This window comes from Culex quinquefasciatus, chromosome 3 (assembly GCF_015732765.1).
Source record: "Culex quinquefasciatus strain JHB chromosome 3, VPISU_Cqui_1.0_pri_paternal, whole genome shotgun sequence".
Lineage (NCBI taxonomy): Eukaryota > Metazoa > Arthropoda > Insecta > Diptera > Culicidae > Culex > Culex quinquefasciatus.
Window position 1 is genome coordinate 194,661,971 of NC_051863.1, and position 14,716 is coordinate 194,676,686.

The following is a 14,716-nucleotide window of genomic DNA, read 5'->3' on the forward strand; positions in this document are numbered from 1 at the left end:
GTTGTAATTTGGGATACTGTTTGAGGGAAAACTTGAAAAGGGAAACGATTACAAATCCAAGGATCAGAGATCGATGTTGACATTTTTTCCACTAAAATTAAGGATATTTACACAACATGGATCTACGGCTAGTTTACATCAAATAACTAAATAAAAGAAAGCTAAATCGAACTAAGTTCTGAAGCACAGTCAGTGTGGTTTTAGGAGAAGTTCGTCAAACACGTGACAGCTTGATGAAGCAGCTTGAGGTGCGGGATGAGTGCGCGATAACGGTTCAGATTGAATGATTGATTGCGGCCGGCGTGATACTTATCTGAGGAAAATTGATTACTCTACCTTAAGCATGCCATGGAACTCTACCTCGTATGAATTACATTACTTTGGTTTGGCCCTGCGATCTGCGAAACGAGAGTAGTCGGCCTACTACTGCCGTCGAACTGGGGAGAATCCGTGATTACTTTGATGAGATGACAGGAGGGGGAACCGCGGGAGGACAACTCTATTTTTAGTTAACCCACAAAAATCGATAAATTGAATTGTGTTGTCAATTAGGGTAATTAATCGTTGAAGACCAAAACTGACAAAAGTATAGTTTATTCGATTGCTGACACGTGTGAAGAAGAAGAATATTGATGGTAAGTGCACACCTCACACGCACATACAACATTAACGTGACCACGTGGAACGAGAGTTCGTCTTCATTCAAACACATTCATTATCACGCAGCATTTAAAACTGGAAATGCCTTTGTGTTTGACTTTTGAATTCTTGATAAAATGATAAAATGATAAAATGATAAAATGATAAAATGAAAAAATGAAAAAATGATAAAATGATAAAATGATAAAATGATAAAATGATAAAATGATAAAATGATAAAATGATAAAATGATAAAATGATAAAATGATAAAATGATAAAATGATAAAATGATAAAATGATAAAATGATAAAATGATAAAATGATAAAATGATAAAATGATAAAATGATAAAATGATAAAATGATAAAATGATAAAATGATAAAATGATAAAATGATAAAATGATAAAATGATAAAATGATAAAATGATAAAATGATAAATAACATTCAAAACAGCATTCAAATGAGTATCAAATGAGAATTCAAATGGGCATTCGAATGATCATTCAAATGAGCATTCAAATTAGTATTTATTCAAATGAGCATTCAAATGAGCATTCAAATGAGCATTCAAATGAACATTCAAATGAGCATTCAAATGAGCATTCAAATGAGCATTCAAATGAGCATCCAAAAGAGCATTCAAATGAGCATTCGAATGATCATTCAAATAAGTAGTCATTTAAATGAGTAGTCATTCAAATGAGCACTCAAATGATTATTCAAATAAGTAGTCATTTAATTGAGTAGTCATTCAAATGAGCATCCAAAGAGCATTCAAATGAGCATTCGAATGATCATTCAAATAAGTAGTCATTTAAATGAATAGTCATTCAAATGAGCATTCAAATGAGCATTCAAATGAGCATTCAAATGAGCATTCATATGAGCATTCAAATGAGCATTCAAATGAGCATTCAAATGAGCATTCAAATTGGCATTCAAATGGGCAATAAAGGAACATCAAATGAGCATCGAATGTTCAAACAAATGAGCATAAAATGATTCCAACATTTGCACCTTCTACCTCTCTTCAGAACGAAACAAACAATTAAAATCGACGTAATTTAATTAGACCTGCATATTGCAGAGCCACGTGGCGAGCTCTCGCCATTTCCTAATTGCGAAAATTGGCCTGGTGGAGGTGGTCTCGGCATAACAGGTGAATGAAGGTCCCCCGCCCCGTTTGTCAATGGTGAGGTTGTTGTTGTTGTGGTATTGATGAGCAATATGAGTTCGAGGGGGGAGTGTGTGGGCAGCAGCAGCAGCAGCGTGATCATCATCATTACTCAAATATGGAGGTATGGATCTATTCTAGGTCACACAGATGGTACAGAAAAGAAGGGGGGAAACACACAATCGATGCAATGCACTTGCGGGTTCTGGTGAGGTCAGCTGATGAGGTTAGAGTCGATGGTGATGAGCGCAGCGCGAGGATATCGAAAACAAGTCAACAGGAAGGAAGGAAGATGACTTTGAGCGCACATTTCCGGCGGCAATATGATAGCTGTGATTTGATAACATTTACATACTCTTTGACTGGCATCCCGAGAGGATTTGCTACGCACACAAACACACAAATTCACAGAGACAGAGATCGATTCTAGGCATCATTCCTTACACATGACTATCGATAGTTGAGTAATCACTTGTGATATTACAATATTTTGAATGAGACTTCCTTCTGTTTACTATTTACACACACACAGCGACAGAGACAGAATGGCACAACAGCACATCGAAACAAACATACACACACGCATGGCATCAGGACAGTTGAGGGGGGAAGAGGAGGACACCGATTTTGAAAGGCGCAGGATCTTCGTCAGATACTCACCTCAGCCGAGACTTTTCTGAGCATCGATTTGGGGCCCCTTCAAACAAACGTGAAGCAACGGGGTTTTTTTGCGCAACTCAACCGATTCTACCGATTTCGCAAATCAACGGTAATGTACTTTTTTGTTTGGATTTTGGTTCTTTGTCTGTACAGAATATAAAATAGAGAATAAAACAAAGCTCGCGGCTGGTTGGCAGATTTTTGAACAATTTTTCAGCAGTTGGGTTTGGTTTGGTTTGGCAGGGTTGGGAACTGATCGAAATGAAGTTTGAGGGTGAATCTTTTCTAACAATACACAGTCTGAAATTAATGCTAAATTGACCTAAAAATAGGTATTTTAAAATAAATGATAAATAATGATGCCTTTTGCATCTTTTTTTTATTCATCTGTAGTCAAAAACCTCGAGCTTTAGTTTCGATCAACTCTCATCCCTAGATGAAAATTATTGAATTTAAGCGGTTCAATTGTTTCGTGTGGAATGAAGGCATAAAAAGCAAACATAGCATGAATAAAACAGAATTAAAAATGAATCGTTTGATTAAAATTTATTTACAGAATTTAAGTTTTATTTCGTTTCATTTTAGAATTTAGTTGATAGGTAGATTTTCGAAAAAATTAAAAAAAAATTGTTGAAAAAATCACCTTTTGACAAAACGACCTAATCTAATTTTTAGGTTTTTAGTTTTAGTTTTTAGTTTTTAGTTTTTAGTTTTTAGTTTTTAGTTTTTAGTTTTTAGTTTTAGTTTTTAGTTTTTAGTTTTTAGTTTTTAGTTTTAGTTTTTAGTTTTTAGTTTTTAGTTTTTAGTTTTTGTTTTTAGTTTTTAGTTTTAGTTTTTAGTTTTTAGTTTTAGTTTTTAGTTTTTAGTTTTTAGTTTTTAGTTTTTAGTTTTTAGTTTTTAGTTTTTAGTTTTTAGTTTTAGTTTTTAGTTTTAGTTTTTTTTTAGTTTTTAGTTTTTAGTTTTTAGTTTTTAGTTTTTAGTTTTTAGTTTTAGTTTTTAGTTTTTAGTTTTTAGTTTTAGTTTTTAGTTTTTAGTTTTTAGTTTTAGTTTTTAGTTTTTAGTTTTAGTTTTTAGTTTTTAGTTTTTAGTTTTTAGTTTTTAGTTTTAGTTTTAGTTTTAGTTTTTAGTTTTTAGTTTTTAGTTTTAGTTTTTAGTTTTTAGTTTTAGTTTTAGTTTTTAGTTTTTAGTTTTAGTTTTTAGTTTTTAGTTTTAGTTTTAGTTTTTAGTTTTAGTTTTTAGTTTTTAGTTTTTAGTTTTTAGTTTTTAGTTTTAGTTTTAGTTTTTAGTTTTTAGTTTTAGTTTTTAGTTTTAGTTTTTAGTTTTAGTTTTTAGTTTTAGTTTTTAGTTTTAGTTTTAGTTTTTAGTTTTTAGTTTTTAGTTTTAGTTTTAGTTTTAGTTTTTAGTTTTAGTTTTTAGTTTTAGTTTTTAGTTTTTAGTTTTAGTTTTTAGTTTTTAGTTTTTAGTTTTTAGTTTTTAGTGTTTTTAATAAGTTTATAAGATTTTTCTGAAGAAAAAGAAAAAGAAAAAAAAGAACAAAGCACGTGCAACTTATCACAACAAGAAAAGATATCTACTAAGCGTTGGATATTGTTTAAAAATATAAATCATGGAATCTATGGAATTTCGCTTCAGACAGTCCTCTCAATTCCAAGCGACATTGGATTTTCAACTTTTCTACTAGTTGCCGCGAAAAATGAGTCTACGAAAAAGAGTGCGAAACGAACATTAGTTTGACATTAGGCTTTCCCGGTTTCTATGGAAATTTTGAAAAGGAAAAGTTTTTGGGGGAAACGAAATTGCGATAAAATGCACATATTTGCTTCTAGTGGAAAGTATCGGAAAGAGCATGAAGTTGCATTTGATTTTTGAATTGAAGAAGTGAGGCAGTTTTGAAAGAGACAGAGTTTAGAGAAGAGAGAAGTATTGGTTTTTTTTTGTTGGCATGTTCATCTACAAAGATTTGCTTGTTTTGCTTGCAAATTTGAGATTTAAGTTTTGGTTTGGTTTTGATAAGCGTTTTTTTTTGTTGGTTTTCGAAAATAAACGGGCTTTACCTCGCATAAAATCGTCTATCGTATGGGCACGCTTCTCTATCAACCCTCGACAATTTTTCGCGTGCGTACTTTCATAAGAGTGGATTAGTTTAGTGTTTTCGGGATCTACAACTGGGGAGAGAAAAGCGCGGGGATGGAAACACATGGGGGAGGGGGCGAAATCATAGAAAAATAAAATTTGGGAAATGTTAACACAAAAAACACACGCAAAACGCACACGCCAAACGGGATCATGGTGTTGTTTTTTTTATTGTGGGGGAAATGGGGTAAAAGTTTCAAAAAAGAGAGAAAAAGAGAAGAAGAAAAACAATCTGGGTAAACATGGGGACTTATGCAATTCACGTGGGGTGGCGGAAATAAAGTTATGTTTTGAACCGGTTGTATGCAAGAAAAGTATGGGAGGCTTGTTATCAACGATATCAACAGGTTTAATCCACAGGGTAAAGTGCCCAGAATTCACGAAGGCTCCTTTTTTTGACTGTTTGCATTTCTCGAGATTTTTTCTAAAAGGTCTTATACACATATGGAACACAATAGCTTAAAGGACCTTTTTAAAAAAAAGTCTAGATTAAATGTCAGATTTTTTAGCAAATCAATGTTCAAATAATTTGAAAGGCTTAAAATTCGAATGTGTAATTTTATAATTTGATGAGATTTTACCTTGATATTGATGAGGTTAGAAATGTGGATCGTCACGAGAAGATAAGGATTTTTACAGTTATTTGGCTGATTTTCAGATTCAAGGCAAGTTTTCTACAAAATTCGAAGTGTAAAACAATAGCTGGGCTCTCAGCTACCTTGCAACGTTGGGGATTTGTTAAATATTCTCCTACTGTTTCGAAATTTGCTAAGTAGTTTCACATGAATCATTTTCTACAAATTTATTATTATGTTTACATTTTAATCCTAGCAGTGAAAATAGGAGCAATTTTGGCCACTTTACCCTAACTCCAGTAGAGGGTGATTCGAGCAGAGGGGCTTGCATGCAAACTTGTATGCTGGATTTTCGTCGTTTGCATGCCTGGCTTGGACTTGAATGCAACATTTGGTTAGGGTGGTGTGTTAAGAACTCAACGCTTTTGGCAATTAGGGAATAAATAATTATTTGAAAAAAGCAAAATAGTAGGTGAATTTAATACAAAAAATGACTTTTTGATTGAATAAAACCATAAACACAAATGAGTTTTTTGCCATACAGCAGATTATTATATGATTTTTGCTGCAATAACTTTTCATTTGGGCGTAACTTTTGCACGTTTTCGATCAAGTTTACGCCACATTGAACAGTTATTGTGAAACTGTTTTTTATGCAATCTTGTCTCAAATTTAAAAATGTTGACAAAAGCTCCAAAAAACGATGAAAAATATTTCTGACAATGGATGATTGAGAACCTCAAGGTGGTATTCCATTATGGAAAACTCTGTTTACGAACTAGACCTAAGATGTTTTGACAGTTTCAGAGTATCATAAACAAGATTTCAGGAAACAAGCAAAAATATACAATGACAATGCACAGTGTTCTGAATGGTAAAATAATCTGGAATAAATAGTTAACTTCTTTATTTGACGCAATAGTTATCTGGTGTCTGGGTTTCGAAGTTGACAAAAAGATTGACAAACTTCCAAGGTGTCAACCAAGGGGGTTTCTAGGGTTTGGTATCGTCGCCAAAGTTGTAGAGGAAAATTTCACAAATGTTTATTCCTCTTAATTTTGCCATTACGAACACTGTGCAAAGGTTTGAGTCATGTCTAGTTTGCAAACGAATGTTTCCCAAAATGAAATAGCACCTTAAACATGTACTAAATGACAAACGTTTCATTCTTAGGATATGTTGCCCGAGATGAGGATTTTAAATTATTACTTTAATGAAACAGTTATTGTGGCCATCCACAAAAGAAGTTTACTTATTTAGCTCACAGTTTGAAAGGGTGCACATTATGCGGAAAGTCAGCAACAACATCGAAAACAACAATAACAACAAACATAGAAAGTAAACATCGAATCTACTAATACACAACAGTTAGTAGCGATAGTTTGTTAGTAATGGGAGGTACGTGACAAATATCGTTTAGAGAATGCGAACAACAGAAAAAGTGGGGAGCACACTGCAGGGCAACTTAAAAATCACGAGGGGACAACTCTGTTGGAATGTATAATAGGTTAGTTAGGCACAAAACGGGGGTTAAGATATGTACGGCTATATATGCGAGTAAGTTGAGTAAATAAGATTGATTATTACATTTGTTAGGCGTTTGCTTGCCAAAATGCAGCACTAAAGATACATATGAAAAAGCTCATCAGTCTCGGTAGCTATGGCACTGTTTTAATGGTGGAATATTTTAATATTTTATTTTATAAGAAAATAAGACGAAACCGCTTTTGCGAGGCAAAATTAAGGTGAAATAATATCGATTTAAGTCCACACAAACACTCGCAATGGTGCAACAAATTGATGAATCAAAATTTATTAAAATCAACGCAAAACCCTTTCGAAACGCATCAAACTGAAAAAGAAAAGAAAGTAATCTTCAAACGGAAACCAGCAACAATTAAAAAAATTATCAAAAATGATGTGTACTTTTTTCGGTGAATACTTTTTTCCGTGTAAAAGTCATGAATGTGATTTTCGTTGCACACACCGTTCGGCGCCAAACTGGTTTCAGAACGTCGCGTCATACTGTACTTACGTTTTGATTGTACATCAAAGTCTAAACTTTTGGTTTGCTGAAACTCTGGTTTGACGTCGACGATCGTCGGCGTCGAATGCTCCACCGGGGTCACTTCCAGTTTGGCCGTCTAAAATGTGGCAATTTGATTATTATTTTTTATTTCGATAAAAAATGCCCAAGCTCACCTCTGGAGACGTTATCACAATTTCGCCTGGTCCACTGAGCGTGTCGATGTCGGGGCCCATCGCTTCCAGTTCTTTGGTCCTCGTCAGCGCCGGCGTCGACATCGGCGTCCAGATGTTCGTCTCCACCTTGAGCACCGTCGTTTGGCTGACCCGGTCGCTGCAAAACCCCCTGAAAATTTGCACAAATTTAATCAAAACCATCACCCTAATCCGTTTAGCCAAGACTCGAACCTCTCAATGGCACTTCGGTTGATCCCGATCTCCTCCTCCTCCTGGGTGGCATCCGAGGGCGGCGTCAGATACCCGGCCAGCCGCAGACCCCGGTCCCGCAGGGCGATGTGACCGATCCGGAACGATTGTCGAAAGCTGGCCCGCGCTCGGTCAACTGAAAGAAAGGGAACTGAGCTAACGATTGTTTTCTTTTTCGAAAATCCAATCAAAGAGCCAAAAATGGGGCCATTCGAACCAGCGGGACCTACATTTGCTCAGCTTGACCTGCTCGATCGGTTCCGGCGTGGTCGGGTTCGTCAGGTCCTCGAAGTTGATGATGAACAGCGAGATGTCGTCCACCTCGGACCGGATCGGGGCTATCACCTCGGAGCATAGGAATTTGACACCTGCGAAGGAAAGGAAAAAGTTTAGCTTTTGAAATTTCACGCAAAATCTTAAATTATGCCTTTGATAAAGAATTATGAATAGAAATGATTTTTATTTTTTAACAATTCTATACAAAAATTATTAAAATTTGATTTTAAGTCAAGCAAAACATTTCAAAAGGGCAAAAATTAAACATTAATATCTTTTGAAAATTTATTCTTCATTTTAAAATGTCCTTTGTAAGATACAGATTCTCGATGATTTAGCATAGCATAACGATAAGATACAGATTCTCGATGATTTTCATACAAGTTTTTTTGGATAACAGCCTACATTATATGGAGCTTTTTGATGCAAGCTTCCATACAATGACATTAAATTGATCTAATTTTAATCGAGAAATGTTATACCTTATACTGCCGTTTTACGGCGATATGATGTATACGCCATTTTGGACATTTTCAATTTTATTGTACAGTCTGATAAAGAATCTTAAAAGCTACCTCCTGACGAAAGAATTTTTCAAAAAACTGCTCTGGGGACCATTTTATTAAGCAAACAAACAATGATGTATACGCCAATTTTACTCATCATGATGTATGTATACATTGAGAATTGATAGAAGTCAAATTCAATACTGTTTGAATGTTGATTTGAGGTTTTTTGTACCAAATCAAGACTGGGAAATATTTTATAACATTATTTCGATTTAATTCTTGAAGGGACATCCATTAGGCGTCATCCATAAAGTACGTCACGTTCTGAGGGAAGAGGGGGGTTTTGAGCAAGCATGACGTTGCGTGTTAAAAGCAAATCGTGACAAAGGGGGGTGGAGTAAATTTTGGTACATCCACGTAGACACTTTTTTGAAAATTCTAGACCCACCAACCTCCCTTGCGGACAATTGTTCATGCAAAAAATGTGTTTATGGAGTGTAGACAATCGCTAAGGGAGCGTTCTTTTATTACGTATTTGTGGTTTAAAATCGTAGAGAATAGGAAAAAACAAGAAATTTTGTAGGGGCCACATTTTTATTGTACTTTTTAACAGTTTCTACAGAGCAGACCTTATATTAGTCATTTTAAATTGAAAAAATGAACAAAAACAGAAAATCGTGCCTACAGCAAAATCACCTCAATGGCGTATACATCATATCGCCGTAAAACGGCAGTATAGTAACACTGTTTTACTGCGTAAAACGTACAAAGTTAAATAAAAACATGTTTAATCTAATAATGTGTTTGAAATAAGTAACAGAATAAAAAACAAATAATTTTAATTCAAAAAAATATCGGAAACTCTCCGAATGTAATTTATATATTTATAAAAATAATGTAAAACTACATCAAAACAGATTCGAATTTAGTATGCCATATTTTTCATCTTTTAGAACTTATCGCTTTGGAGCTTTCCTTACACTTTTAAAAAAATAGTTTGAGAAGATTCAATTTTAATAGTTGATTTAATATGACACACATTTGTGTATAAATTTGTATATTCCCTAATGTAAAGTGTTACAAAAATTCACTTAAAATTAACAAAAAAAGATATAGTTTTTAATCTAATTTTCTTTGTAAATTATTTGCATCACTTTGATCAAATGGTAACAAAAGTAATGTTAATGTATACAATTAAAATTTCAACCTATTTTTTTACAGTTTTAATATGAAAATCTAAAAACTTTTGACCTAGGTGAAATTTTAATCAAAATTTAATATAATTCTAAATAAAACGTCATTCTCAAACTATAAAATAATCTTATGAATTTGTTTGCAAAATAATCATTAATTGCAAACTGTATTGCCAAAATCATTTTGTAAGAGCAATATAAAATTTTAGCTGAATTTCAAATTTTCTAATTAACGGAATGATTGTTTCAACAAGTTTGCATTCAATAATAACAAAATGTTTTACCTTTCTAATGATTTATTTGTATATTTCCGATGTATACAACTAAATTTATTTTTGTGTTTTGACTTTCAAACCTGATGTATGGATCAAAATATTATTCCTATTTTGTTATGTTTGGGATATTTGGATCAACTGAACTGATCTAATATATAATTTCTTTGAAAAACTCGCGATACAATGTACAATACACGTGGTTGAAAGTTTTAAAGATTCATAAGTATTTTATCAAAGAGTGCACGTTGCAATCGTCAATTGCAGAGATCGACCCATCACAGCCGGTACTTCTTCTCAGCACTTGCTTGGCTTCAATTACATGAAACGCCCTTAACTAAACAAGCATATGACGAAAGGTACAGAAAAAAAACAAACACCCATTTGTTTATCGCACCTGTCCCCGAAAAAAACATCCCGATCTCAAGGTAGCAACATTCGCCCCAGGACCTCGTCCGAAGATTGCCGACCCGATCTTCGTGCGTACCTGTATCATCACAACACAGAAACAACGTTAGTGTTGGTGCAGCATCCCATCCTCAATACCAACACCATAGTCTGCCTGATCTTCACCGATCCGCGAGAGTTCAACAGCACATGTGGTATGGGATGCTGCTCTCAGGCAGCCAGAGCAGATCATCGCTCAGCTCAGCTCAGTCGGTAGCAGTAATTCGATCGGATCGGTTGTGACCCGATCTTCGGCCCGTCGGTTTCCTCGTTGACAAAACGTGCGCGCGTCGCGCACTCTTCAAAGGGACCTCTTGAATTGCTCCGGCTTGCATCAATTGATTAGCTTCCATTATCAGTAAGTACGTGTCGGAAGATTATCTGGACGCTGCCTGCCCTGCCCTGAGCGAGATTTTTTTTGTCTTCTTTGGGAGTTGGGTCTTTGCTTGGGGGTGTGTGTGAAAGTGCGTTCGCTTTATCAACAGCTCAAGATCACGGAGTTGTTACGTGTTGTGCTCATCTGTTTATGTTTGGTCGTGTGTTTTCTTTCTTCCGTAGCGTACGCGCGATATGAAAACATAAAACCTGATCACCGTAGCATCAGAACGCAGAGTAGAGTGTGAAGAGAGTTCAAGTGATCGCGATCGCGATGCTGTCCTTGACGGTTCTTTGGCTTTCCGCGATCGCCCTGGGCGTCGATGGACACCAACGGTCACGGTATTCCGTTGAGGAGCTGTTGCATACCACGTTTCCAACGGCGATCTCCGGCGACATCGACATGGATCCGTGCAAGTCGGGTGGGTTCATGGGAGATATTGCCCTGCCTAACGTCAACTACGAGAGTGAATTCCACAAGCAACGGCTTCGGCGTGAGGAGGAAGATCTGCTGCGGCAATCTGCAGTGACACCTGTTGCAGCGCGCGAGGATCCTCTGGAACAGGAGGGTGGTGTGGAGAAGTCGAACGGTTCGCCAAGTGGCGATACAAAGAAAAGTGATGAATCGAGAAAACGCCATCATAAACATCGCCTACAGCAGCACAATCAGAACAAAACAAGCGTCAAGACGAGGAGGAGACCTACTTTCAGGAAACGTGTCGACGAATTGAAGCTGGAGCTGGGAAACCCACGTTATCGCGAACGGATTTGGCGTTACATCGAACTCCGCCCAAAGTTCGTCGACGACGGAAGGATCGTCCCCATCATAGATCGACGCGGGCTGCAACGGCCAAAAAGAACGCATCTGGGACTTTGGCGTGATTCCGTACGAGATCGATGGAAACTTCAGTGGGTTGCATCGTGCGTTGTTCAAACAGGCTATGCGACACTGGGAAAACTACACGTGCATCAAGTTCGTTGAGCGCGATCCTTGAACACCCGAACTTTATCGTGTTCACCGAACGTCCCTGCGGTTGTTGTTCGTTCGTTGGCAAACGAGGAAATGGCCCACAGGCGATCTCCATCGGGAAGAATTGCGACAAGTTTGGGATCGTGGTGCACGAGCTTGGTCACGTGGTCGGATTTTGGCACGAACACACACGACCCGATCGTGAGGATCACGTCGTGATCGAGAAGAACAACATTATGGTCGGTCAGGAGTACAATTTCAACAAGCTCTCCGAAGACGAGGTCAACTCGCTGGGTCAACCGTACGACTACTTTTCGATCATGCACTACGCCAGGAATACCTTCTCGAAGGGCTCCTATTTGGACACGATCCTCCCGGTGGAGATCGTGGGTCAAAAGCGACCCGAAATTGGTCAACGGCTGCGTCTCAGCGAAGGTGACATCACTCAAACTAACCTCCTTTACAAGTGCGCCAGATGTGGACGCACCTTCCAAGATCACTCTGGATCGTTCCACTCTCCAAGTTATTTCTCCAAAACGCCAGCCGTTGATGCGGAACGCTGTGAGTGGCGCATAACGGCAACCCACGGCGAGAAGATCGTGCTGAACATCACCGATCTCGACATTTTCAAGTCGGACAACTGTCGGACGGATTTCCTGGAGATCCGTGACGGCTACTGGTACAAATCTCCACTGCTCGGCAGGTTTTGTGGTTCACGTCGCAACAGTAACATCGTGTCCTCCACGGGATCCCGCATGCTGCTCTCTTTCATAACCAGCTATCGACAGGCAGGAATGCGTGGGTTTGCCGCACATTACGAAGCGATCTGCGGTGGGGACATCAACCTGGAGAACGGCGGTAGATTAGAGTCTCCCAACTACCCGGCGGATTACCTCCCGAACAAGGAGTGCGTTTGGAGGATCACAGTGCCGAAGGACTACCAGGTGGCGCTCAGGTTCCAGTCGTTTGATGTGGAGAACCACGACAACTGTGCGTACGACTACGTCGAGGTACGGGACAGGGACTCCCCAGATGCGCGCGAAATTGGAACGTTCTGTGGGTACAAAATTCCACCGGATGTGCGATCAACGTCGAACAAGATGTACGTCAAGTTCGTCTCGGATCCATCCGTCCAGAAGGCGGGATTCTTGGCGACTTTGGTCAAGGAGGTAGACGAATGCGAACGCAACGATCACAGCTGCGATCACGACTGTATCAACACGATGGGAGGATACGAGTGCGGGTGCATCGCCGGGTTTGAACTGCACAGTGATCGCAAGTCCTGTGAAAAGGCTTGCGGTGGGGTGTTGACGCAAAAGACGGGATCGATCCTATCACCGTCATTCCCACGTGAGTACCCGATGATGAAGGACTGTGCGTGGGAGATCGTCGCATCACCCCAGCACAAGATCACGCTGAACTTTACCCACTTTGATCTGGAGGGAAACACGTTCTACCAGTCGTCGGAGTGTGACTACGATGCCGTTACGGTGTACTCGAAAATCGGCGATGAATCGTTGAAGCGCCATGGGACGTTCTGCGGGTCGAAAATACCACCGTCGATCACGTCCGATAGTAATGTGATGCGGGTTGAGTTCAGGTCGGACAAAACGGTGCAGAAGACCGGCTTCGCTGCGGTTTACTTTGCGGACGTTGATGAATGCGCTGTTAATAACGGAGGTTGTCAGCACGAGTGCAAGAATACGGTGGGATCTTTTGTTTGTCTCTGCCGAAATGGGTACATGCTACACGAGAATGGTCACGACTGCAAGGAAGGAGGTTGCAAGCATGAAATCACCTCGGCAAACGGTCAGATTTACAGCCCAAACTACCCGGACAACTACCCTGCGAAGAAGGACTGCATCTGGCACTTTAGCACCGCCCCAGGTCATCGTATCCGGTTAGTCTTCAACGTGTTCGACGTAGAACTTCACCAGGAGTGTGCGTACGATCACATCGCCCTGTACGACGGTAGTTCCCAAGACTCCCACACCCTGGGTCGTTTCTGCGGCGCCAAAACACCTCACCCAATCTCCTCAACCACCAACGAGCTGTACATGGTGTTCAACACGGACACCAGCGTGCAACGGAAGGGCTTCCTCGCAAGTCACACGACCTCGTGCGGCGGTCGCCTCCGGGCAACGTCCGAAATCAACCACATCTACTCGCACGTGGCCTACGGCGTCGGAGTCTACGACAACGGAGCCGACTGCGAGTGGACGATCGAGGCCCTGCCCGGCCGGAAGGTCCAACTCGCCTTCCTGACCTTCGACCTGGAAGAGGAAAAGCAGTGTTCGTACGACTTTGTCGAAATTTCCAGCGGGTACGACGACACCAGTGGTCAACAGCACGGCAAGTACTGCGGCAACAGCATGCCCCCGGAGATCATCTCGATGAGCGAGGTCGTCGTAATTCGGTTCGGCTCCGACGATACCGTCGGGTTCAAGGGCTTCTCCGCGTCGTACGTGGCCGTCAGTCCGTTCGACGACGAAGAACTCGCCACCGACGAGCTGCTGGGGTCGGAGAGCACCGAACTGGGATCGCCCTTTCCGGGGTCACTGAAAACGATGTTCATCAGCGGTGGCCATTACCACGGTGAGGAAGACGAAGACGGGGGCGATTACTCCGTAGCATCGTCAGCAGCAGCATCCTCATCATCATCAGCGCGGAGTAAAGTGCAGCTGAGTGTACGCAATGAGATTAGCTCCGATCAGCAGCAGAAGCCGGAGCAACGTGGTGATTGAGGAAGGAAAAAAAGGTTGAGTTGGTTAAATTGAGTTAACCGTTTATTCATTTGAGATAATGTAAATGACGAAATGCAATTGTTTAGTTCAATCATCTGTGAATCTGTGCATGTGGAACGAAGCAGTGACAATGATCTAGTTCCTAGGTTGTTCCAAGTAGATTACGGTTTTGTTTAACTGTGTAACATATGTTTCGTGTTTTATTCTTTTTTTTATGTATCATTAGGACCAAGCAATGGAATAGACTGAATTAGGTGTAAATAAAATAGGTTACAATACAATCGGTGCTGTTTTT

The 14,716-nt window shown here is 39.3% G+C and overlaps 2 protein-coding genes across 6 annotated transcripts in view; one reads left to right on the forward strand and one right to left on the reverse strand.

Annotated features, from left to right (window-relative positions):
• Positions 1 to 4,166: 4,166 nt before the first annotated feature.
• The window catches only part of LOC6043936 (potassium voltage-gated channel subfamily H member 8), an 84,892-nt gene continuing 74,342 nt past the window's right edge, over positions 4,167 to 14,716 (reverse strand). For 3 of the 5 annotated variants that reach the window (XM_038259132.1, XM_038259133.1, XM_038259134.1), the window contains exons 4-8: positions 7,866 to 8,003; positions 7,618 to 7,786; positions 7,387 to 7,555; positions 7,220 to 7,328; positions 4,167 to 4,641 (exon numbers count right to left, since the gene is read on the reverse strand). In XM_038259132.1, the coding sequence (XP_038115060.1) occupies positions 4,427 to 4,641; positions 7,220 to 7,328; positions 7,387 to 7,555; positions 7,618 to 7,786; positions 7,866 to 8,003 (800 nt within the window). In that variant the 3' untranslated portion in view covers positions 4,167 to 4,426. Of the gene's footprint in view, positions 4,642 to 6,771; positions 6,805 to 7,219; positions 7,329 to 7,386; positions 7,556 to 7,617; positions 7,787 to 7,865; positions 8,004 to 14,716 lie in introns of all 5 variants that reach the window. The other 2 variants (XM_038259136.1, XM_038259135.1) reach the window with 2 other exon arrangements.
• Positions 10,528 to 14,702, forward strand: LOC119768676 (tolloid-like protein 1). Its single transcript, XM_038259138.1, is given in 5 exon segments — positions 10,528 to 10,694; positions 10,891 to 11,427; positions 11,490 to 11,557; positions 11,560 to 11,698; positions 11,700 to 14,702. Coding segments are annotated over 4 exon segments (3,375 nt in total). The 5' UTR covers positions 10,528 to 10,694; positions 10,891 to 10,981; the 3' UTR covers positions 14,422 to 14,702.